The following is a 23,923-nucleotide window of genomic DNA, read 5'->3' as shown; positions in this document are numbered from 1 at the left end:
AGCATCACCTTTCTAAAGTTTAATACTAATAATGTGTGCTCTGTTGTGTCTGACTCTGTGACCCCAGGGACTGTAGCCCAGCAGATTCCTCTGTCAGTGGGATTTTCTAGAATTCTGGAGTAGGTTGCCGTTTCCTTCTCCAGGGGCCCTTCCCGACCCAGGGATGGAACCCGTGTCTCCTGTGTCCTATACTGACAGTGATTCTTTATCACTAGGTGCCATCTGGGAAGCCCCCAAATACTAATAATAGCTGCCATTTATTCAGGGCCCCCTATGTACCAGGGAGTATTCATCTTCTCTAATGTATTAGGAGATCGAGAAGCTGCTTCACCCAGGAAATATAAAGGAAGACTGAGGCTCAAGGACTCTGTTTAACATGTCTTTGTCCCAGGCACATCCAACTCAGCATATCCCCAAAGAAGCACGTCTCCTCCACATCTTTCCCTACCACACCCTACCAGACTCCCACGGTCAGAAAAATCAAACCAAAAAAACAGGCGTGCAACCATCATACCTTTCCTTTTTCTTAGAGAATGGTATCAATACTTGCCCAATTTACACCAGAAACCAGAGTCTCCTTAGTCCCCTTCTCCCTACTTGTCTCCCAGAAATCCGTTACCCAAAATCTTGCCAGTTCTTTCACATGTTTCTTTCCTGTTGTCTTCATCCCCATTTCGTGTGTGTATGTGTGTGTGTGCGCGCTCAGTCGTGCCAGACTCTGCAACCCCATGGACTGTAGCCCACCAGCTTCCTCTGTCCATGGGATTTCCCAAGCAAGAATACTGGAGTGGGTTGCCATTCCCTTCTTTGGGGGATCTTCCTGACCCAGGGATCAAACCCAGGTCTCTTGCATTGGCAGGCAGATTCTATACCACTGAGGAAACCCCCTTACCACCTATACCCCCTATACCACCAGGGAAACCCCCTTCATCCCCACTGTCACCACCCTATTCCGTTCCGTCATCACATTCCTGCCTTCTCTATGGTAGGAGTCCTGCTCTGGCCCTCCTCCCCTCTCCCCTGTCTGGTCCATTGCTCTGCAGCCAGCATGAGTAATTTTTCTAAGATGTAAACCTGCTGTCTCAGTTTAAACCATTCAGAGAGCTCGTTCATCACTACAGGATAAAAATCCACCAACCTGAGCTTAGCTTACTAGGCCCAGTCTGCCTTACCTGCTTTACTGCCCTCTTTCAATTCCTTGAATTGAAACAATCTCTTTTGCTCTTAAATAGGCTATTCCCTCCTGCGTCCATCACTCTTCCTCTTTGACTAGATATCTTCCATTCAGGCTTCAGCCTGAGTATCATCTTCCTAATTCCCCAGGATACCTCTACCAGAGGCCAGCGTGGCTTTTCCTGTAAGACCCCCTATCCTGCATTTTTGAGGTCCGTGGTCTCACCTGGAATGTGAGTGATGGCTGGGGCCGTGAGATTTTTTCAGGATTATAAAACCTGGCATGGATACTCCATGTCCACCTGTTGAATGAATAAAGGGAATAAGCTGTTCTATCATGAGGATAGAGCTACTTTGAATTCATTCTGCCTTTTGAAAATAAATTGAATTCCCCCTTGTTTCTGATTTTGAATGCAGGTTGGGAGAGCCGACGGTGACTGCGAAAGTAGGCCCAGCTGTGCGGTGCCCAGCATGGACGGCTACAGGGTCCTGAGAGTCATCGGGGAGGGCTCCTTCGGCAGAGCCCTTTTGGTTCAGCAGGAGAGCAGTAATCGGATGTTTGCCATGAAGGAAATAAGGCTTCCCAAGGTCACTGCTAAAGCAGTTAGCTCATGTTGAAAGTGTACATGTTGTTTGTATCGGAAAGCAAGTTCTTGAAATTTAACATGGGATCGTTCTTTTGTGCGAAAGATTTAACAGATTTATTCACTAGCTTTACAGGGTCTTGATCTGTCTTCTGTGCTTCCTGCTTCTGCTCAGTCGCTTCAGTTGTGTCTGATTTTGTGACCCCAGGGACTGTAGCCCACCAGGCTTCTCTGTCCATGGGATTCTCCAGGCAAGAATACTGGAGTGGGTTACTATGGCCCCCTCCAGGGAATTCCCCACATGAAGCTCCTATGGTTGATGGCATACTGCCCCTAAGCATAAGTCAGCTTATGCTTCAGTTCAGTTCAGTTCCGTCACTCAGTTCAGTTCAGTCACTCAGTCGTGTCCGACTCTTTGCGACCCCATGAACTGCAGCATGCCAGGCCTCCCTGTCCATCACCAACTCCTGGAGTTCACTCAAACTCATGTCCATCGAGTCGGTGATGCCATCCAGCCATCTCATCCTCTGTTGTCCCCTTCTCCTCCTGCCCGCAATCCCTCTGTGCTTAGGTTAATGTTAAAACTAGTTTACATTCTATACTCGTAAAGGTGTAAGAGGTCAGCTTAAGCAGGCAAAATACATATAGCCATAGTTGAAAAATCCCCACATGTTTCCTCGTGGGATTTGATAAACTTAAGTTGGGTCAAAGTACAGTGCTTGCAAAGAGTCAGACACGACTGAGCGACTGAACTGAACTGAACAGTGCTATAAAATTATGCCTGAATGAAAGAGACACAGTTTCAATTGTGTCACATTAAAATATCATACAAACTACTATAATACTGTTTTACTGTCAGTTTTTAAATAATGTACTACATTTACACTTCTTTAAACCTTCTTCTAGTCTTTGTCTGACACACGGATTTCTAGGAAGGAGGCTGTTCTGTTAGCCAAAATGAAACACCCCAATATTGTTGCCTTTAAAGAATCATTTGAAGGTAAATATGAATTTCCCCCAATACATGCATTTCTGAATTTCATTCAGAATTCACGGCCACTGGGACTTTCCTAAGAGTCTTTAATTTGTTGCAGCTGAAGGACATCTGTACATTGTAATGGAATATTGTGATGGAGGGGACCTAATGCAGAAGATAAAACATCAGAAAGGGAAGTTGTTTCCTGAAGATATGGTAAGAGACTAAGTTACATAAGTCTCCCTCAAGGTTTGTTTGTTTTAATTCTTTTTTTCTTTTTGGCCATACCAGGTAGCGTGAAAGTGAAAGTTGCTCAGTCGTGTCCAACTCTTTTCCCTTCTCCAGGGGAATCTTCCCAACCCAGGGATCGAACCCAGGTTTCCCACATTGCAGGCGGATTCTTTACCAGCTTAGCCAGCAGGGAAGCCCACCAGGCAGCATACAGGATCTTGGTTCCCTGACCAGGGATCAAGCTCATGTGCCCTGCAGTGAGGGCAGAGTCTTAACCACTGAACCACCAGGGAAGTCCCCAGGTTTCCCTCAAGGTTTAGAAGCAACTTTTCTCATAAAATTTGAATAAGTTAAAAACATTGCTGTCTGTGGTTACCTAGCACATCAGTTAGTAATGGCTTTGTGTATCCATGATGTTCGTTAGTGTGTTGTCAGGATGTGACTGCCTGGGATGTTTTTAAGAGGTAAAGTAGGTATAGGCTTATGAAATATCAAAGAATAACCACTTCCATGTTTAGAATTTCACAGTTGTCTTACCCATCATATTTTGTACTAGATATTTAAAATTTTTACTTTTTGTATTGAAATTTTAGAAGGCACATGGATTTCTTTTGTAATTCTCCATCATCTGAAGGATGAAACCTGCATTTCTGGTTTTCAGGAGTCCCTATTCGTCTCTTTTCTTTCACAGTTTAGCATATTCTCTTTAAATGCTTAGTGCCTTTTTAGTGGAAAGTTGCATATTAAATATTATTGGAATGAATTGACCAAGGAAAATATTTAAATAAATAGCTTTACTGGGGCTAAGTTTGATATAGGGTATAACATGTTTTAAGAGTATATTAGTATAAATATTTTTCATTTAGAAGTTGTGTTGTTAAGAATATGGGTTCCATTGTAGGAGGCCAGCCTTGGCTTCCAAAGATTGTTGGAAATATAATGAAATATTTTAATGTTAATATCTGAATATTCTGAAAAAGTGAATGAAATCTGATGTAATGATTACACTATAAAAAGTTATAGCATATTCATTTTAAGTGGTGAACTACTTTTATATGTGTATTTAAGAAATTATTTGGTTAAACACAAGAAAAATATAGTGGGAGTTTTATTAAAATAAACTGTTGGAAATTCCCTGGCTGTCCAAAGGTTAGGACTCCACCCTTTCACTGCTGAGGACCCTGATTCAATATCTGGTCAGAGAACTAAGATCCTGCAAGCTGCACAGCAGGGCCAAGTAAATGAATCGTTATTTGGATCATTCATGAGATGATACATTGGGATTGAGTCACAGCTTTTCTCAATTTCTTCAGACAGCAATGAATCTTATTTAGTTGAACTGTGTAATTTTAGATTCTGTATTTGCATTATGTAAAACCCAGGTCAGCTAAGGCCTAAAGATGGGGTTACCATGCCCCAGTTATTGCATTCTTGCATGCTTTTTTTTTTTTTTTACAGATACTTCATTGGTTTACACAGATGTGTCTTGGAGTAAATCACATTCACAAGAAACGTGTGTTACACAGAGACATCAAGTCCAAGGTAAATAGAATACATTTGGGGCCTAAAAAAAATTGAAAACGATTTCTTTCAATCCTTTTTCTGTTTTATTCTATTTTCTTTTGGGTGCATTTTAATCTTTAGGAATATTTCTTTTTTTGCCTGCACCCCAAGGGATGTGGTATCTTAGTTCCCCGACCATGGATTCAGCCCATGAGCCCTGCATTGGAAGCACCGATTCTTAACCCCTGGACTGCCAAGGAAGTCCAGAAATATTTCTTAATATACTATTCATGCTAGCACAATAAGGTACGACCTGAAAATAGGTCAGTAAATCTCTTTAGTAGTGTATGTTAATATGTTCCAGCTCTCTTAGAGGCTGCTTCCTAAGACCATGTATTCTCAGATGGAAAATGATTGAGACTGGAGCCTGCCATCTGGAGTTACCCTGAACAGGCTCCCTGCCTGGTTGATCAGGGTCTGCTGATACGGTATGACGCTTGCCTTAGATTTCTAAGCAGTCATCCTAAATTCCCAAGCAGAGGAGTGTCGCTGTCCAGAGGATGTCTTGTTGTTTTGTGTTCCATTTGGGGACTCGGCTGTCAGTGTTTCTACATATAATCTCCACCATCAGCAGGCTTTGAAAGACAGCTTCTCTCGGAGCTCTCTGCCTTATGTTTGAAATATGGCAGATGTGATCTGAGCTCTTCTTTTTCAATGCAGAATGTCTTCCTCACCCAAGACGGAAAAGTAAAACTGGGTGATTTTGGATCTGCCCGTCTTCTCTCAAGGTATGTGTGTGTCTTTCTCTTGTGTAGTAGTGACTGTTGCCAAAACATCATTATTCAGAAATGCTCTGTAATCGTTCTGTACCTTTTTATGGTTTTAGCCCCATGGCGTTTGCTTGTACATACGTGGGAACACCTTATTATGTGCCCCCAGAAATTTGGGAAAACATGCCTTATAACAATAAAAGGTAAGTGATGTATGTAGTTGGTGAAGGGGTGACCGTTTGGTGCTAGTATTGTAGCCTACAGATGAAGTCTGGTTGTTAAAAGAAAGCAGTGTAGAATTGAAGTTCCCAGGCCTCTAGGTGAAAGTCATAAATTTTCCAGCTGTTTTCATCAGAGCTGAGAGGAGCTACATGTAAATGCTGAAAGAAAAGTTAATCATTTCTGGGGATAGTATGAATTATATTACTGCTTCTCTTATTTTGCTGCTCTCGACTTTAAAAATCCTGAAGCTCAGGTCGTAGCCATACCAGTTAAATATGAATGTCTGGGAGTGGGAACCAGGTATCAATCATTTTCCAGGATCACCAAGTAATTCCTACGTGCAGCAAAATTTGGGAACCAAATGTCATTGAGGTGACATGTAAAGGGCTAGATAATAAGCACTTGACTGATAGGTTTGTTGATCGTGGGAAGATAGTATGAAGTCCTTATAATTTAAAATGCATTTTTTTTCTGAATGCAAGTAACATGTGCTCACTGATGGACTGGATGGGCAGTGGGTGGGTTGGAAATGTAGAGATATACAAGAAAGGACATGGTGATCACCCAGTTTTGCAGAAACTATTGATAACATTTTGGGTTTTTTCCCCATCCATCCTCTTTTTTCCCTGAACTTAGTTTATGTACTCTATATAATTTAGTATCCTATTTTTTCACTTTGCATTATATCATATTCATTTTACCCTGTATTTATACTCTTCATGATTATTGTTAATGATTGCATAATATTTTAATATATGGCTCTTCCAAAATTTATTTCACATTCCTCTGTTGTTGGCTTTTTGATATGGTTCTAGTTTTCAGTGTCCTAAATTCCTACAGACTCTGAATTACTATGCCTTTTAATACATAAAAGTGTCACATTCTTGGCATGAATTCCTAGAAGTAGAAACACCTAAAGGCTTTTGTTACCTCCTGCCAAGTTGCTTTCCAAAAGTGTCTCAGTGGTAAAGAATCCACCTGCCAATACAGGAAATGTGGGTGTGATCCCCGGGTTGTGAAGATCCCCTGGAGAAGGAAATGGCAGCTTGCCTGGAGAATCCCATGGACAGAGGAGCCTGGTGGGCTACAGTCCATGGGGTTGCAAAAGAGTCAGACACAACTTAGCAACTAAAAACGACAACAATGCTCCATACTAAACAGACTCCTATAAGGTGACGTTGACTGAACTGGAGACAGAACAGCTATGAAGGAACTTCCTGGGATAATTGGGGAAACCTGAGTTTGAACAAAATACTAGATAATAGTATTGAATTAAGGTTTGATTCAACAGGGATCGAGCTCAACATCCAGAAAACGAAGATCATGGCATCCGGTCCCATCACTTCATGGCAAATAGATGGGGAAACAGTAGAAACAGTGTCAGACTTTATTTTTTTGGGCTCCAAAATCACTGCAGATGGTGACTGCAGCCATGAAATTAAAATACGCTTACTCCCTGGAAGAAAAGTTATGACCAACCTAGATAGTATATTCAAAAGCAGAGACATTACTTTGCCGACTAAGGTCCGTCTAGTCAAGGCTATGGTTTTTCCTGTGGTCATGTATGGATGTGAGAGCTGGACTGTGAAGAAGGCTGAGTGCCGAAGAATTGATGCTTTTGAACTGTGGTGTTGGAGAAGACTCTTGAGAGTCCCTTGGACTGCAAGGAGATCCAACCAGTCCATTCTGAAGGAGATCAGCCCTGGGATTTCTTTGGAAGGACTGATGCTAAAGCTGAAGCTCCAGTACTTTGGCCACCTCATGCAAAGAGTTGACTCACTGGAAAAGACTCTGATGCTGGGAGGGATTGGGGGCAGGAGGAGAAGGGGACGACCGAGGATGAGATGGCTGGATGGCATCACGGACTCGATGGACGTGAGTCTGAGTGAACTCCGGGAGTTGGTGATGGACAGGGAGGCCTGGCGTGCTGCGATTCATGGGGTCGCAAAGAGTCGGACACGACTGGGCGACTGAACTGCACTGAACTGAAGGTTCGATTTCTTGGATGCGATAATGGTACTGTATTCATGCAGGAGAATGTCCTTGCTCTTAGGCTGTATATGCTGACATGCTTAGGGGTGAAGTGTTTGACATCTGAAACCTTTCTTTCAAGAGGTTCAGATGTAGACAGAAGAGGGGCCAGCAGGCAGATGCTAATGACTGGGGATATTAGGAAGGAGCGTTTGGGCCTTTAAAACTTTTCTGTAGGTTTCAAGCTTTGAAAAATTAAAAGTTGGGGGAAATAATTGGTTTTAAAAAAAACGTTGTTAAAGTGAAAAGGCTATCATTTAGAAAAAGTCTGGAGGATGACAACTAGGTGGTGAGAATGATGGAGGAAAGTGGAGGTGTTGAGTCTGAAGAAGGGTGGGCGTGTAGGGCAAAGTGTAGAACTCGGCTGAGCTCTGAAGAGCTTTTGTGGAAGAATAAGAATGCGCCCCCTAGAGGCAGCCAGGGGGAACACTGAGCTGTCAATCAGGAGTGAAGTGAAGTCGCTTAGTCGTGTCCGAGACTCTGCGACCCGTGGACTGTAGCCCACCAGGCTCCTCTGTCCATGGGATTTCTCCAGGCAAGAATACTGGAGTGGGTTGCCATTTCCTTTTCCACGGGATCTTCCCGACCCAGGGATCGAACCCGGGTCACCCACATTGCTTTAACCTCTGCACCACCAGGGAAGCAAAGGCCTGGAGAGCCCAGAGGGTCTGGAGGCTGTACAGGATGACTTCTAAAGCCTTTCTTTCAACTATGGTAATCTGAGTTCGCAGATATTCCTCTTACCCCAAGTACTACTGAAGTGATACCTGAACCACTGGATTTGGAGGGGCAGGGTTTGGGGAGCAGGGAGTTTTTCTGTGAACATCACTGTGAGTAAGTGGTCTAAGTGTTCGATCAAACTTGCTGCATATTTTATTTCAGTAACTAAGAAGTCCTTATGATATCTGTTCTTATTAAAGGTAGGGTAATTTTTCATTTTGGAGTATTAGAAAATACATATATTTTGTGTGATAGCTCATAACCTACTCATTACATTGCTTCTTTTGCTTCCAGTGACATCTGGTCCTTGGGATGCATTCTGTATGAACTTTGTACCCTTAAGCATCCAGTAAGTATGGCATGCAGCATGGAAAAGGCAGCGTTTGGTTGTGCTGGGCTAAGTACTTTTTCATGTCTTCACTTGTATGTATTAGTAGGGTGATACACCCCCAAGGCAGAATGCCATCATGTTCTCACATAAGTGATGCTAAGGCTGAAACCTGATGTTAATTGCAGTATGTTTATTATACAGTGAAAACTTTTAAAATGTTATTCTGGTGTGTCATTTTATATCCCACTCTATTACTTGTCAAACCATAATAACTACCTTGATGACATGCAAGGTAAAAAGGATTTTGCAGTAGAAGTTTAAAATGGGAAAAGTCTAAAGTACATTTTGTCAGGGAGCAGACCTGGGGATTTTTGAGGAGGAGGGAAGTGAAGAAACGTTGCAGTTACTGTCAGCCCTAGGGTCATTTGAATTTTTAAAAGCCCATAAATATGTATTATTGATGCTTTGATTTTTAAAATATATTAAAAATGTGTATCTGCAAAAACACTGATTTGAGTAATAAAGTACCCACGTGGGGACTGATGGTAAGATTTCCTCAAGATGCGAGCATCTTTAACTATTTATGTTTACCTTTTTCCTGAACAACCATAAGATTTTAGAATAGTACAGGGGGTAGGGGTGGGGGAGTTTGGGACTAGCGGATGCAAACTATTACATTTGCGTTAAACAACAAGGTCCTGCTATATAGCATGGGGAACTATATTCAGTATCCTGTGATAAAACCATAATGGTGCTGGTGCTAAGTTGCTTCAGTCACGTCCGACTCTGTGCAGCCCCACTGACTGCAGCCCACCAGGCTCCTCTGTCCATGGGATTCTCCAGGCAAGAACACTGGAGTGGCTTGCCATAATGGAAAATAGTATAAGAAGGAATGTATACACATGTATAACTGAATTACTTTGCCATATAGCAGCAGTTAACACCATGTAAATCAACTATACTTCAAAAAAATACAATTTTTGAAAGTACTAACAAAAGTATGATTAACAACAACCAAAAATCAGGATAGTACCCTAACAACACATCTAGAAAGAAAAGGTTTTTTAATTAAAATAATTCATATGAATTCAGTTCAGCTGGTATTTTCTTGTTTCCATTCTCTTTCCCAGTATCTGCTTTTACAGTTCAATTTTGCTTTTTAGTTTCAGGCAAATAGTTGGAAAAGTCTTATCCTCAAAATATGTCAGGGGTCCATGAACCCACTGCCATCCCATTATTCCTATGAGCTGCAGCATCTGATCAAGCAGATATTTAAAAAGAATCCCTCCCATCGTCCTTCAGCTACAACACTTCTCTCTAGAGGCTCTTTAGCTCGGCTTATCCAGAAGTGCCTACCCCCAGAGGTACAGTGTGTGTGGAACTGACTGTGAACAGTTTTCAAGTGTTTGTTTCCTTTTAAACACAATTACATGTTACACATGCTCATAACAATTCAAATAATGCAGATGTGATTAAAAAAACTAAAAGCTTGAAGCTTCCTTTCCCTCTTCTTTTCACAATGCTATTCCTCAAATATAATCATGGATATAATTTGCATTATCCCTTCAGATCTTCCTGGACATATATCAATGTCTGTTTATCTGTCTATCTAAATTACCTGGATTTTTTAAATGGCATTTTTCCTTTTCAACTTTATTACTGTGGGGAAGAACATTGATAATTGAATGACATTATGGTGGTGTCTAAAGAAAATCATCTTTCGTGTCTTTAAATTCTCTGCTTTAAATTTTCAGATCATCACAGAATACGGTGAACAGGTGTTAGAAGAAACCAAAAAATCTATGCATAGTACAGCAAGAAAAAAGGGTAAGAATTTTGAAAAGCTTATTTTAAGTGTTCGTTTAAAAATATAGTATAACAAAAAGGAAAAAAATATAATTTTCAAGTTATTAGAGATGATTTTCAGAGATACTCCTCAAATCAAAATTTTCTACTTGTTCCTTCAGACATAAATCCAAACTGAATCTTACACATTTAGTTTGCCAGGGATCAAAAAAGAAGCCTAGTTTGAAGATTGTAGTGATGTAAAAGTTGTTCTCTGCTTCATTATTAGACCTGTATTTAGTTTGTTTTGGGTCAGATAGAAGGCTTCTGTGGGCTCACCTAGGAATCTAACCATGAAAATATAACAGGAAATGTTATCCCTAAGATCTTATAAACAATTTCTTTTAATGAAGTCATTTTGAAAGTTGGAACTGCCCACATTACAACTGCATAAAATTTCCATACACGTAGTCAATCCTGAGCAAATTTCACATGTAATTTATTGTCTCTTGGAAGTTGTCATCTCTATTTTCAAAGTTATTTTTGTTCCTTTTCCTGTGACATCAGTGACTCAGATCTTCCATCTGGAGAAATCTAACAATGACCAGAATAAGAAGAGTTAAGATGAGTGAAAGACCACCCACTGTAGGGAGATGTTGTAAGACCTCCTTTATTAGTGCCTCTTATCTTAGTGTTCTATACCATAAAAGAAACATTTTTATTTATTTTTTAAGTGTTTTTTTAAGTGTAGTTGATTTACTGTGTCCTGTTGGTTTCAACAGAAACTTTTCTAAACTATACTATTTTCTTAAAGTTAAATTTTAAATGTTCCTTTCGTAAGAACGTAAATCCTCCAGTCTTACAATTCAGCCTTTTCTCCTTTATGTAAGAGGCAGCCACTTACCTTTGCTTCAGCAGTTTGTTTTAGTGTTTATTTTATTTTACGTACCATTTCATAACTCCGGTTCACATCCCAGGGGATGTGGGAAATTAGTTTTAAAATACTGGGCAACAGAAACACCAAAAACAGTCTAAGAAAAGTTTCAAGATAGGAAAGTGTAGTCTTACAATTTCTAAAAAAAAGAGTAAGCCAGTGGGGAGGGCCACCATGTCCAGAGCACGTGTCGGGTGGCATCTCCATCGAGGATGTAGACAGTGAGACGTCAGAACAATGAAGGCTGGGTGAGGGCAGGGACCGTGTCAAGTGTGCTCCCTCTTGTAGCCTCAGTGCCATCATCATAGATGCTCAGTAGCAATTGCTTAAAATGCTTAATGAATGGGGAAAGACGGACCCCAGGCTCTGGCAGCAGAAAATCAGGCAAGAGCCATCCTCACCCAAGGGGTGGGTTGCCGGGGTTTTCCCTGACTGCTACTGGCTCCGCGTCAGGGAACAAGCAGCTGGCTTTGGGAGGGTTAGCTATTCCACCTGCTATTATAGCTGTCAGGAAAATCACAGTCAGGTAGCTCTTGGGCTGAAGATGATTATAACCTTTCGAGTATGTAGAGTGTCTTACCTCCTGATGCCTAAATGGGTTGGCATAAATGAATTAGAGATGTCTTAACTTTGAGATGTTCACAGTCAGAATAAAACAGCAGAAATAATCTCTTTAACAGCTGAGGTGTGTTATTAGGTGATTAAAGCTTGATACCACCATACAGGCTAATGCTTCGGTTCTTTGACTTTAAAAACTTCCTTTTGTCTCTCAAGCTTTATGCAAATCACATTAGAAGCCTTTTTTGTGTTTTCTTTTTACCTTCTATTTTCTCTTTGAGCAGATCCCAGCAGAACCAGAATAACTTTGGGAAATGAAGCAAGCACAGTGGTAAGTGTTTTAAAGGTAAATTTCCTGGGACTTTCCTGGCAGTCCAGGGCCTTCTAATGCAGGGGATGTGGGTTCAATCCCTGGCCTGGGAGCAAAGATCCCACATGCCTGTGGCCAAAAAGCTAAAACATAATACAAAAGCAAAATTGTAACAAACTCAATAAAGACTAAAAATGGTCCACATAAAAAAAAAAAAATCTATAAAAAAAGTTAAATTTCTGAAACCATCTCCTGGGGTACCTGGCATCATTGGGTGCTGTGAGATATTTGGAAGTCTGTTGCCTGGTCCCTGGGTTCAGGGGTTTTTTGTCTTTGGGCCTGTGAAGTAATTGATGGCTGTTTTCTGTGCTGCCAACCACTTTAGACCAGCATTTATTTTATTTTGTTTTCTCGTTTCTAATCATTGATGACAAGTGGTTTCAATCTAGATGTGAACAACTTAGCTCTGCTTACAGTCATGAAAGTCTTGTTTTAGCCGTGGTTGGTTGGTTTCCTTGTGGTAAAATATATATAACATACAACTTATCATTTCAGCCATTTCAAGCATAGAATTTAATGACATTAATTACATTCACAATACTTTTTCATTATCCCAAACAGCAACTCAATGAACAGTAACTATCCATTCCTCCGTACCCCGACTCCCACCCCAGGCCCTGATAACCTCTTTTCTGCTTTCTGTCTCTATGAAAGAAACATTATTTGCTTATTCTAGATATTTCAGGTAAGTGGAATCACACAATATTTGTCCTTTTGTGTCTGGCCTCTTTTGCTTAGCTTAATATTTTTAAGGTTCATGCGTGTTACAGCCTATATCAGAATTTCCTTCCTTTTTATGACTATATAATATGTAGATGGCTAATGTGATCTGGGAAGGATTGAAGGCAGAAAGAGAAGAAGGCAACAGGATGAGATGGTTGGATGGCATCACCGATGCAATGGACATAAACTTGGGCAAACTCTGGGAGATGGTGAGGGACAGGGAAGCCTGCCCTGCTGCAGTCCATGTGGTCACGTGGAGTCATACATGACCTGGTGACTGAACAACAACAATATGGTCTTGACATTTTTCTGTTCAAAAACTTTTAGTGCCTCCCCATTCTCCCTGATAGCTCAGTTAGTAAAGACTCTTCCTCCTTTTTCGCAACGGGTTTGCCGCCAGGACGCAGGTGTCGTGAAAACCACCGTTAAACCTAAGCCAAAATGGGAAAGGAGAAGACCCACATCAACATCGTTGTCATTGGGCACGTAGATTCAGGGAAGTCTACCACGACTGGCCATCTGATCTACAAATGTGGCGGGATCGACAAGAGAACAATTGAAAAGTTCGAGAAGGAGGCTGCCGAGATGGGAAAGGGCTCCTTCAAATATGCCTGGGTCTTGGACAAACTGAAAGCTGAACGTGAGCGTGGTATTACCATTGATATCTCCCTGTGGAAATTTGAGACCAGCAAGTACTATGTTACCATCATTGATGCCCCAGGACACAGAGACTTCATCAAAAACATGATTACAGGCACATCCCAGGCTGACTGTGCTGTCCTGATTGTTGCTGCTGGTGTTGGCGAATTTGAAGCCGGTATCTCCAAGAACGGGCAGACCCGTGAGCATGCCCTTCTGGCTTACACCCTGGGTGTGAAACAACTAATTGTTGGCGTTAACAAAATGGATTCTACTGAGCCACCCTATAGCCAGAAGAGATACGAGGAAATTGTTAAGGAAGTCAGCACCTACATTAAGAAAATTGGCTACAACCCCGACACAGTAGCTTTTGTGCCAATTTCTGGCTGGAATGGTGACAACATGCTGGAGCCAAGTGCTAACATGCCATGGTTCAAGGGATGGAAAGTCACCCGTAAGGACGGCAATGCCAGTGGGACCACCCTGCTTGAAGCTCTGGATTGCATCCTGCCACCAACTCGCCCAACTGACAAACCCTTGCGTTTGCCTCTCCAGGATGTCTATAAAATTGGTGGTATTGGTACTGTCCCTGTGGGTCGTGTGGAGACTGGTGTTCTCAAACCTGGCATGGTGGTCACCTTTGCTCCAGTCAATGTAACAACTGAGGTGAAGTCTGTAGAAATGCACCATGAAGCACTGAGTGAAGCCCTTCCTGGGGACAATGTGGGCTTCAATGTCAAGAACGTGTCTGTCAAAGATGTCCGTCGTGGCAATGTGGCTGGTGACAGCAAAAATGATCCACCCATGGAAGCTGCTGGCTTCACAGCTCAGGTGATTATTTTGAACCATCCAGGCCAGATCAGTGCTGGACATGCACCTGTGCTGGATTGTCACACAGCTCACATTGCTTGCAAGTTTGCTGAGCTGAAGGAGAAGATTGATCGTCGTTCTGGGAAAAAGCTGGAAGATGGCCCTAAATTCTTGAAATCTGGTGACGCTGCCATCGTTGATATGGTTCCTGGCAAGCCTATGTGTGTCGAGAGCTTTTCTGATTATCCTCCCCTGGGCCGTTTTGCTGTTCGTGACATGAGACAGACAGTTGCTGTGGGTGTCATCAAAGCAGTGGACAAGAAGGCAGCTGGAGCTGGCAAGGTCACCAAGTCTGCCCAGAAAGCTCAGAAGGCTAAATGAATATTATCCCCAATACCTGCCACCCCAGTCTTAATCAGTGGTGGAAGAACGGTCTCAGAACTGTTTGTCTCAATTGGCCATTTAAGTTTAATAGTAAAAGACTGGTTAATGATAACAATGCATCGTAAAACCTTCAGAAGGAAAGGAGAATGTTTTTGTGGACCATATGTTTTGTGTGTGGCAGTTTAAGTTATTAGTTTTTAAAATCAGTACTTTTTAATGAAAACAACTTGACCAAAAATCTGTCACAGAATTTGAGACCCATTAAAAAAAGTTTAATGAGAAAAAAAAAAAAAAAAAAGACTCTTCCTGCAATGCAGGAGGCCCCGGTTCGATTCCTGAGTTGGGAAGATCTGCTGGAGAAGGGATAGGCTACCTACTCCAGTATTCTTGGGCTTCCTTTGTGACTCAGCTGGTAAAGAATCCGCCTGAATGCAGGAAACCTGGGTTTAATCCCTGGGTTGTGAAGATCCCTGGAGAAGGGAACAGCTACCCACTCCAGTATTCTGGCCTGGAGAATTCCATGGACTGTATAGTCCATGGGGTCGCAAAGAGTCCAACATGACTAAGTGACTTTCACTTCACTCACTATTATCCCATGAACTGAGTGGACATTTTTTAGCCTAGTTTTCAAGGTCCTGTTCATCTTGTTTGGCCTTAGGCATCTGTGCCCTTTTACATGTTAGCTGCAGTTAAGTCATGAATAGTAACAGCCAATCCACTTCTAGTTGCCACACCTACCCCAGTAACTCATGTCCTATTGATAATTTTTTCTTTCTTCATCATTTTGACCCACCTTTTTTAAAGATGTAGTAACAACAAGCAATTCTGTTTATGGTATATAGTAGTAATTAAACTTGTAAATTTTTGAATGAACCTTAGGTTGTAAATAAATAACACCATACCCCTTTATATTGCTACAAATGGACTCTATTCTGCCCCTATGTTTTTTTATTTGCATAGTATCTGTTTATTTCCAGCTTTACTGAGGCCTAATTTATATGCAATAAAAGTTACTCATTTTTAGCATGCAGTTTGATGAATTTTGGTGATTGTATGTGGTCATATAACCAGCACCACAATCAAGATGTAGAAATCCGATCCCCCCAGATGAAAATGCATTTAATGCACCTAACTTACCAAACTTCCTAACTTAGCTTAATCTACCTTACATGTGCTCAGAACACTTCCATTAGCCTCTGCTGCTGCTGCTGCTGCTGTTAAGTCGCTTCAGTCGTGTCTGACTCTGTGACCCCATAGATGGCAGCCCAACAGGCTCCCCCATCCCTGGGATTCTCCAGGCAAGAACACTGGAGTGGGTTGCCATTTCCTTCTCCAATGCATGGAAGTGAAAAGTGAAAGTGAAGTCGCTCAGTCGTGTCCAACTCTTTGTGATCCCATGGACTGCAGCCTACCAGGCTCCTCCATCCATGGGATTTTCAAGGCAAGAGTACTGGAGTGGGGTGCCATCGCCTTCTCCGTCCATTAGCCTCTAGTTGGGCAAAATCATCTAACACAAAGCCTATTTTATAATAAAGTGCTGACTAAACCTCTTGATGAAAGTGAAAGTGGAGAGTGAAAAAGTTGGCTTAAAGCTAAACATTCAGAAAACGAAGATCATGGCATCTGGTCCCATCACTTCATGGGAAATAGATGGGGAAACAGTGGAAACAGTGTCAGACTTTATTTTTGGGGGGCTTCAAAATCACTGCAGATGGTGACTGCAGCCATGAAATTAAAATACGCTTACTCCTTGGAAGAAAAGTTATGACCAACCTCGATAGCATATTCAAAAGCAGAGACATTACTTTGCCGACTAAGGTCCGTCTAGTCAAGGCTATGGTTTTTCCAGTAGTCATGTATGGATGTGAGAGTTGGACTGTGAAGAAGGCTGAGCGCCGAAGAGTTGATGCTTTTGAACTGTGTTGTTGGAGAAGACTCTTGAGAGTCCCTTGGACTGCAAGGTGATCCAAACAGTCCATTCTGAAGGAGATCAACCCTAGGATTTCTTTGGAAGGAATCATGCTAAAGCTGAAACTCCAGTACTCTGGCCGCCTCATGTGAAGAGCTGACTCATTGGAAAAGACTCTGATGCTGGGAGGGATTGGGGGCAGGAGGAGAAGGCGATGACAGAGGATGAGATGGCTGGATGGCATCACTGACTCGATGGATGTGAGTCTGAGTGAACTCTGGGAGTTGGTGATGGACAGGGAGGCCTGGCGTGCTGCGATTCATGGGGTCGCAAAGAGTCGGACACGACTGAGCGACTGAACTGAACTGAACTGATGTTGTGTCAACATGAGATAGTCATGTTGAATTTTGAATTCAGCATGAACTGAATTGAAGAATGAACTGAAAGTGAAAATCAGAGGCTGTCTGGGTGCAGAATGGCTGTAAGTGTATTGTCTGCTGTTTACTCTGTGATCACACAGCTGGGTGGGAGCTTCAGCTCTCTGCCAGCATCACAAGAGGGTATCATATGGCGTATTGCTAACCTGGGAAAAGATCAACATTCATAATTTGACATACAGTTTCTGCTGAGTGTTTATCATTTTCACACCATTATAAAGTGAAAAAAATCATAAATTAAACCATCATAAGTCAAGGACCATCTGTAAAGTAATTTTATGTGTACATACATGCTCAGTCGCTCAGTCATGTCCAATTCTTTGCAATCCTATGGACTGTAGCCTGCCAGGCTCCTCTGTCCATGGGATTCTCCAGGCAAGAATACTGGAGTGGGTTGGTTGCCATGCCCTCCTCCAGGGGATTTTCCTGACCCATGGATTAGGGGATCTTCCTGATCCAGGGATTGAACCCGCATCTCCTGCATTGCAGGCAGATTCTTTACAGCTGAGCCAAATCCCCAAAGTAACTTTATAAAATATTTCATTTTGGTATTTCCATCCTGAGAAGCCCAATATAGCAAATCATACTGAAATTTTTCATTGCTTGTTTTCTCTATAAAGACCTCTCAAATATTTGTCATTTTTATATATCTTCTTCATATTTACAATGACTGATATTAATGGCTATTAAGGTATATGACTTAATATACATATATGTATGCCTATGTATGTGCACATATATGATTTTTAATATACACACAGATAATATATGATGTTATGGCTCTTAATGTACATATGTGTATGAGGTTCTGTGGTTAATGTTTTATTCATTTATTTAAAGTTTAAGTAGCTGTTTATCTCTACTTGTTTACCTTTTTTTGGTAACAATTCAAGAGTATCTTAATCTTTATTTTAAATTTCTTTTAAAGCAAAGGGAAGAACCAGGTGGAAAGTGTAGCCACACTGACTTAGAAAGCATTAATAAAAATTTGGTTGAAAGTGCACTGAGGAGAGTAAACAAAGAGGAGAAAGGTAAGTTATTCCAGTTCTAATCATTGTATAGGTGGGACACTGGGGATATAGAAGGAATACCAGTTTCTGCCTTACTAGGTCAGATATGTCATAAGCAAGTAGACAGGCATATTTATATTTGCTTATCCAGTAATTTGGGCTTCCCTGGTGGCTCAGAGGTTAAAGCGTCTGCCTGGAATGCAGGAGACCCGGGTTTGATCCCTGGGTTGGGAAGATCCCCTGGAGAAGGAAATGGCAACCCACTCCAGTACTCTTGCCTGGAGAATCTCATGGAGGGAGGAGCCGGGTAGGCTACAGTCCACGGGGTTGCAAAGAGTCGGATACGACTGAGCGACTTTATTTACTTACTATCCAGTAATTTATTTAATGTTACAGAGATATTTTATTTACCTATTAAAAGATAAAATTCTATTTACTAATAAGAGCCTTCAGAAAAAAGTATTAATAATGTTTGTCGTGCTCTTTGCTATAAAAAGCACAGCATACAGGGACTTACCTGGTGGTCCAGGGGTTAAGACTTCTAAGGCAGGTGGCGCAGGTTCTATCCCTGGTCAGGGAATGAAGGTCCCGCATGCTGTGGGGTACAGCCAAAAAATGTTTGAAAAAGCACAGCATACAGTGTGTACCTGTAAGTCGTCTTGGGCCTTTATTCTCATATATTGTGTAATATGTGAGTATATACACAATATTTTTTAAAATTCACTTTAATGATTAGCTTTACCTTTCCATTTGGATTTTTTCATTCCCTTTACTACTTAAGAGTCGGACACGACTAAGCAACTGAACTGAACTTAGACTTGGAAGAGTGTTAGATCCGAATCTGAAAGAGAAAAGAAGTACTTCTCTAGTGTTGTTAGAGAAATTGTGTGTGTATATAGACGAATAAGTAGAAGAATATGCTCAGCAATTCTTCTTTACACTTTAAAAGCCAGTTCACCAGGCCCTCTCAGACGGCAGTGGGAGAAAAATGTACCCAGTACAGCTCTTAGAGCTTTGGAAAACTCACCCATACTCACCTCCAGTTTAACGGCAGAAGATGACAGAGGTGAGTAGTCAGATTGAATCCTATTATTTTATCATAGAACATTCTCTAATCATTGTTTATTGAGCTAGAGTTGTGTTTTTTTAATGTCCCTCTTTGAAGGTATTTGGTGTCACACGTGAGAGCACGTGTATTTCGCTTATCTAGGCAAGTGAAATAGATTTATGTAGAGAGTTTCACTTAAAATATGGGGCTTTAATATAATCTAGAAGATATTATATGTGGAAATCTTTTTTCACTTGACATGAATTTTTTTGTCTTTTCCCAACTAGGTGGTTCTGTAATAAAGTACAGTGAAAACAATACCCGTAAGCAGTGGCTCAAGGAGACCCCTGAAACCCTGTTGAACATCCTTAAGAATGCTGACCTCAGCTTGGCCTTTCAAACATACACAATATATAGACCAGGTGATTCATGTCTGTTATATAATTGTGTAAACCCTTTGATTTACAGAAGTTACCATCTTAGCCACTTTTAAGTGTACAGTTTGGGAGCATGGAGTACATTCACACTGTGCAGCCCTCACCACGGTCCATCTCCAGAATTTTTCCAAAACAGACACACTGTACCCATTAGATAATTCTCTGTACCCATAAGATGATTCCCTGTTCCCCACTCCCAGAAACCCTTCAATCTTAAAGTCATAAAATATTTCGGAGCACTGTCTTTTTTAGTTTCCTTGACTCTTTTCTAGCCAGTCTGAAGGCATAATTAAAATTTCCTATAGTGCTTCATTCCTTCTGTTTGCTCATTTGTTTGCCTGTTTTCTTGTTTTAATATTTCTATTTATTTTATTTGGCTGTGCCAAGTCTTAGTTGTGGCATGTGGAATCTAGTTCTCCCATCAGGGATCGAACCCAGGCCCCCTGCTTTGGAAACATGGATTCTTAGCCACTGGACCATCAGGGAAGTCCCTGTTTGCTTATTTTAATAATCACGTAGCCACTTTGAGGGTGGTCCGTTTTTATCATGCAGATACACTCCACTTTCTGGCTCTGCAGTTCAGACTTCATCCGGTAAACTGAGGAACTTCAAGATTTCTTTGGCTCTGTACTTGATTGTTATATTGAATAGAACACAGAAAAAGGTGAACAATTAGGATTTAATTTTTTTTTTATTGTTTCAACAGACATTTTCACTACAGTTACACAGCATGACGTTTTATGATACTACCCTTAGCAATCTAGGCCAAAGGACTACATTAAGGGTGTGTACGTGGGGGGTGCATGTGTGTGTAATTTTCACAATGCAGTTACTAAAGCCACCTTGCTTGGTTTAAGATCTAAGATAAATTGTGCCAAGTAGAGCATGTCACGGTGTGGCAAGTCTCAACTTGATATTATAACAGGTTCACTTTACTGTTTACTTGGTCAGTGTTTATTGAGTGCCTAACATATACTAGGTTAAGATTTAAGATTAAAAAAAAAAAAAAAGAATATAGTTCCTTCCCTGAGAGAGTTTGTAATTTGGGGGACCAGCAAACAAGCAGAGCATTGCAGAGCTGTGTGTCACATGTTCTGATAGAGCTGTGTGAAGACAGTTATGGGCCCCAAGGGGAGGTGGGTGCCTGGGAGGCAGGCGTTAAGCAAGGCTAATGATTGCACTTTTATTTTATTTTGTTGGCATGCGGGCTCTTAGTTCCCTGACTAGGGACTGGACCCTGGAAAGTCCTAAGCACTGAATGTTTAGGGAATTCCCAATGACTGACTTTCATTTTAGCAGTATAGGTCCCAGATTTTGTCTCTGGTCCATAAAGTTTTTGTCATTTCAGGAAAGTTACTATATAAAAAAGGCATTACAGCTCTGTTGTGAAAGGATTTTTATAAAGACTGAACCCGTATTTTTATGTTAGGTTATTGTTTTATAAGTAAAACCCTGAAAGTAATTATAATACCATCTGGAGAAAAATTTTTATAGTGTGCATGTGCCCTTAACTGCCTAATTTTATTCCCTCCATTGGGAAGACTTGAGGGAGAGGGAAGAGCTCAAAGGAAAAACAGTCAACTGTCATCCAGTTGTCCAAAGACAACTTTTAATGCTTTAATACGGGTTCATATGCTGGCTTCCATGGTGACTTAGTGGTAAAGAACCCACCGGTCAATGCAGGAGACTTGGGTTCGATCCCTGGGTTGGGAAAATCCCCTGGAGGAGGAAATGGCAACCCACTTCAGTATTCTTGCCTGGGAAATCCTATGGCCTGAGGAGCCTGGCGGGCTGCAGTCCATGAGCTCACAGAGTCAGATCCAACTGAACACATATGCACAGAAAACCTCAGAGCATGGCCGTGCTCTCAATTAGCCAACAAACCTTTGGAGGAGTTTAATGCAGAAATATGCATGAAATAAATAAAGACAGCTTAACTTGGCATAATTTCTGTTAATATTCCTCTGAAGGTGCAGAAGGATTCTTAAAAGGCCCCCTGTCTGAGGAAACAGAAGCATCGGACGATGTTGATGGAGGTTGGGATTCTGTCATTTTGGATCCAGAGAGACTTGAACCTGGACTGGATGAGGAGGATACGTACGTGAAGTACCCAGACAGTTGGCAGTGTGTGCGCGTGTTCATTTAAGTTGTACCATAATAATTCCTGGTTTAGTAGGAGCGGGTCATGTGACTTTACATCATAAATGAATGTTTACATCTTGATGGTCTATCTGGCACAGGTAATGTGCTACGGTATTTTCATAGAACTCTTGCCTGAGCTGTGTGTTTATAATCAGCTTGGACTTATTTTTTAGTAGACAAGATTTTATACTGAAACATTTAGAGAAACAATGATAGAAGGGAACCTTTGGAAGGCTAACCAATTTTTTTTTTCCTCTGTTCAGTTTCATTATGGAGTTCATTTTTCAAAAATGTCAGTATTGTTATGGTGGGATTCTGCTTTGATCCCATCAACAAATATTTACTGTGCTTCTTAAATGGAAGCTTAACATCCAAATTGTTTTTTCACAGGGACTTCGAGGAAGACGACAGTGCCGATTGGGTATCAGAACTGAAGCAGCGAACTGGCTGGCAAGGAGTATCTGATGGATAACGCCCAAGGAAATATTCATTAGTCACCCGGAGGGGATGTTTAACAGGAGGAACTGATATTTGAATAATACTTAACTCACGGGATACGTGTTTTCCTTTGGAAACAGAGTGAAGAGAGGGAAACTGAATATTTAAAATTATTCCTGGTTAGTAAGATAGGGTATAAAAAAACCTAGGTTTTTGAATTCAGAGGAGAACGCATAGCACAGTGGGTCTGAGGTTTAGGCTTTGCAGTCAGAACAGATGTTGAATGCTACCACCTACTGCTTGCGTGGTTTTGAGAAATGACTTAACCTCTTTGAGCCTGAATTTCCTCAACTACAACATGAGGATAACAATGCCTAGCTCATATGGATGCTGACCTTAGACCATCACGACAGCCCATAGCATTATTTGCATTATGATTTCTGCTTTATTACCTTGTTGTGATTTATTACTATGGAGCTCTTTTTATATCTCCTAAAATCTTTGAGGATCTAAATATATTTAATTATAACATCATAAAGTGTGTTTTTCTATAAGACCTATTTCCGGGTAGTCATCAATCATCTTCAGTGATTACCCGCTGTCATTAAATACAGCCCCTCACAGGATCTACGAAAGAGCCCAGATCGGAGGATCAGCCATGGGAAGAGTAGGGTAAGGTACAGATCTGGCCAGTTGGTGGTCCTGTATACAAGAAAGGAATGGGGCCAAAGGTAAGGGGCCCATACAGGAAGTAGCAGGAAGCCAGAGTGTTGTGGAACTCATGGAGGGGCAGGACCCCAACATGCATGGGTCACCATGACACGTGTGTTCTGGGGCCTGCCATTCCATGCTGTGATGCTTTAGTGAGGGGAGAAGCCTGTACCAAAGAAACTGACTCTTTCCAGGGGCCCACATAGGCAATCATGAGAATAGCATCAGCCTGGTGTAGCGAACAGTGCTCGAGTCAACACGGGGAGAGAGTTGTGAGACTACAGTAGGATCATTAATAAAGATCTGCTGAAATGTGGGATACATATATCTTTTAAAGAGTCAAATATATGTTTTTAATCTTAACATACAAAAACTGGTATAGACCTCACCCTCACACCCCCTCCATTATTTATACTCATTTAGTTGTCCTTGGTCTACTAGGGTCTTCAGTGTCAGTTACTAATTTTCCATTTCCATGTTCTGGTCACTCTGAGTGAGTCACTAAGTTCAGCCTATATTCAAGTGGACAGGAATTAAGCCCCACCTCCTGAAGAGGGTGGATAATCCAATACTAAGTCATTTGCTTTGTGGCTTGATTTGTTCTAGCTTTGGCCATTAGGAATTATTTCAGGTTGACTCCTATGTCCCTTTGACATGCCCTCATCCTTTAGTGTTTTGAGCAACTCCTTACTTTCTGGCACTATAAGAAGATGTTCATCTAGTACCTTCTCTGCCTCAGTGCCAGAATCAGCCATTTCTCTGAGGAGCGCTGGTTCCTTTCATGGGTTTAGAAACCAATCTCTAATTTTCTTGAAGAGATCTCTAGTCTTTCCTATTTTATTGTTTTCCTCTATTTCTTTGCACAGATCACTGAGGAAGGCTTTCTTATCTTTCCTTGCTATTCTTTGAAACTCTGCATTCAAATGGGTTTATCTTTCCTTTTCTCCTTTGCCTTTTGCTTCTCTTCTCTTTTCTTCTCAGCTATTTGTAAGGCTTCCTCAGAAAACCATTTTTCCTTTTTGCATTTCTTTTTCTTGGGGATAGTCT

At 41.3% G+C, this 23,923-nt stretch overlaps 1 protein-coding gene, 1 non-coding gene and 1 pseudogene across 4 annotated transcripts; all 3 read left to right on the top strand.

Moving 5' to 3' along the window:
• The first annotated feature begins 1,644 nt into the window (after positions 1–1,644).
• NEK3 (NIMA related kinase 3) lies at positions 1,645–22,379 on the top strand. Of its 3 annotated transcripts, none has more exons than XM_068984468.1 (15): positions 1,645–1,761; positions 2,664–2,757; positions 2,852–2,949; positions 4,423–4,506; positions 5,188–5,255; positions 5,354–5,440; positions 8,505–8,559; positions 9,705–9,905; positions 10,296–10,368; positions 12,103–12,149; positions 18,019–18,121; positions 19,050–19,166; positions 19,436–19,570; positions 21,556–21,682; positions 22,118–22,379. In XM_068984468.1, the coding sequence occupies exons 1-15, from the start codon at positions 1,645–1,647 to the stop codon at positions 22,197–22,199; spliced, it is 1,488 nt and encodes a 495-aa protein (XP_068840569.1). In that variant the 3' UTR covers positions 22,200–22,379. The 3 variants fall into 3 exon arrangements, with proteins under 3 accessions (XP_068840569.1, XP_068840568.1, XP_068840571.1); XM_068984467.1 differs by having other exon boundaries at positions 12,100–12,149; positions 18,019–18,125; positions 19,009–19,166; XM_068984470.1 differs by lacking the exon at positions 12,103–12,149 and adding an exon at positions 10,941–10,944 and having other exon boundaries at positions 18,024–18,125; positions 19,009–19,166.
• Positions 13,315–15,018, top strand: LOC138088958 (elongation factor 1-alpha 1 pseudogene; annotated as a pseudogene).
• On the top strand, positions 18,263–18,334 carry TRNAS-GGA (transfer RNA serine (anticodon GGA)). Its single transcript has one exon. It is a non-coding gene; the product is annotated as a tRNA-Ser (tRNA).
• Positions 22,380–23,923: the final 1,544 nt, after the last annotated feature.

Source organism: Capricornis sumatraensis, chromosome 12, assembly GCF_032405125.1.
Source record: "Capricornis sumatraensis isolate serow.1 chromosome 12, serow.2, whole genome shotgun sequence".
NCBI classification, from domain to species: Eukaryota; Metazoa; Chordata; class Mammalia; order Artiodactyla; family Bovidae; genus Capricornis; species Capricornis sumatraensis.
The sequence above is the reverse complement of the archived record's forward strand: the minus strand, read 5'-3'. Positions and strand labels throughout refer to the sequence as shown.

Bases quoted from the DNA above. Each gene is read 5' to 3' on its own strand.
- NEK3 (XM_068984467.1), top strand. From the start codon at position 1,645: ATGGACGGCTACAGGGTCCTGAGAGTCATCGGGGAGGGCTCCTTCGGC. The intron at 5,256-5,353 runs GTATGTGTGTGT...TTATGGTTTTAG, and splicing joins TCTGCCCGTCTTCTCTCAAG to CCCCATGGCGTTTGCTTGTA. The intron at 12,150-18,018 runs GTAAGTGTTTTA...TTTCTTTTAAAG, and splicing joins GAAATGAAGCAAGCACAGTG to CAAAGGGAAGAACCAGGTGG.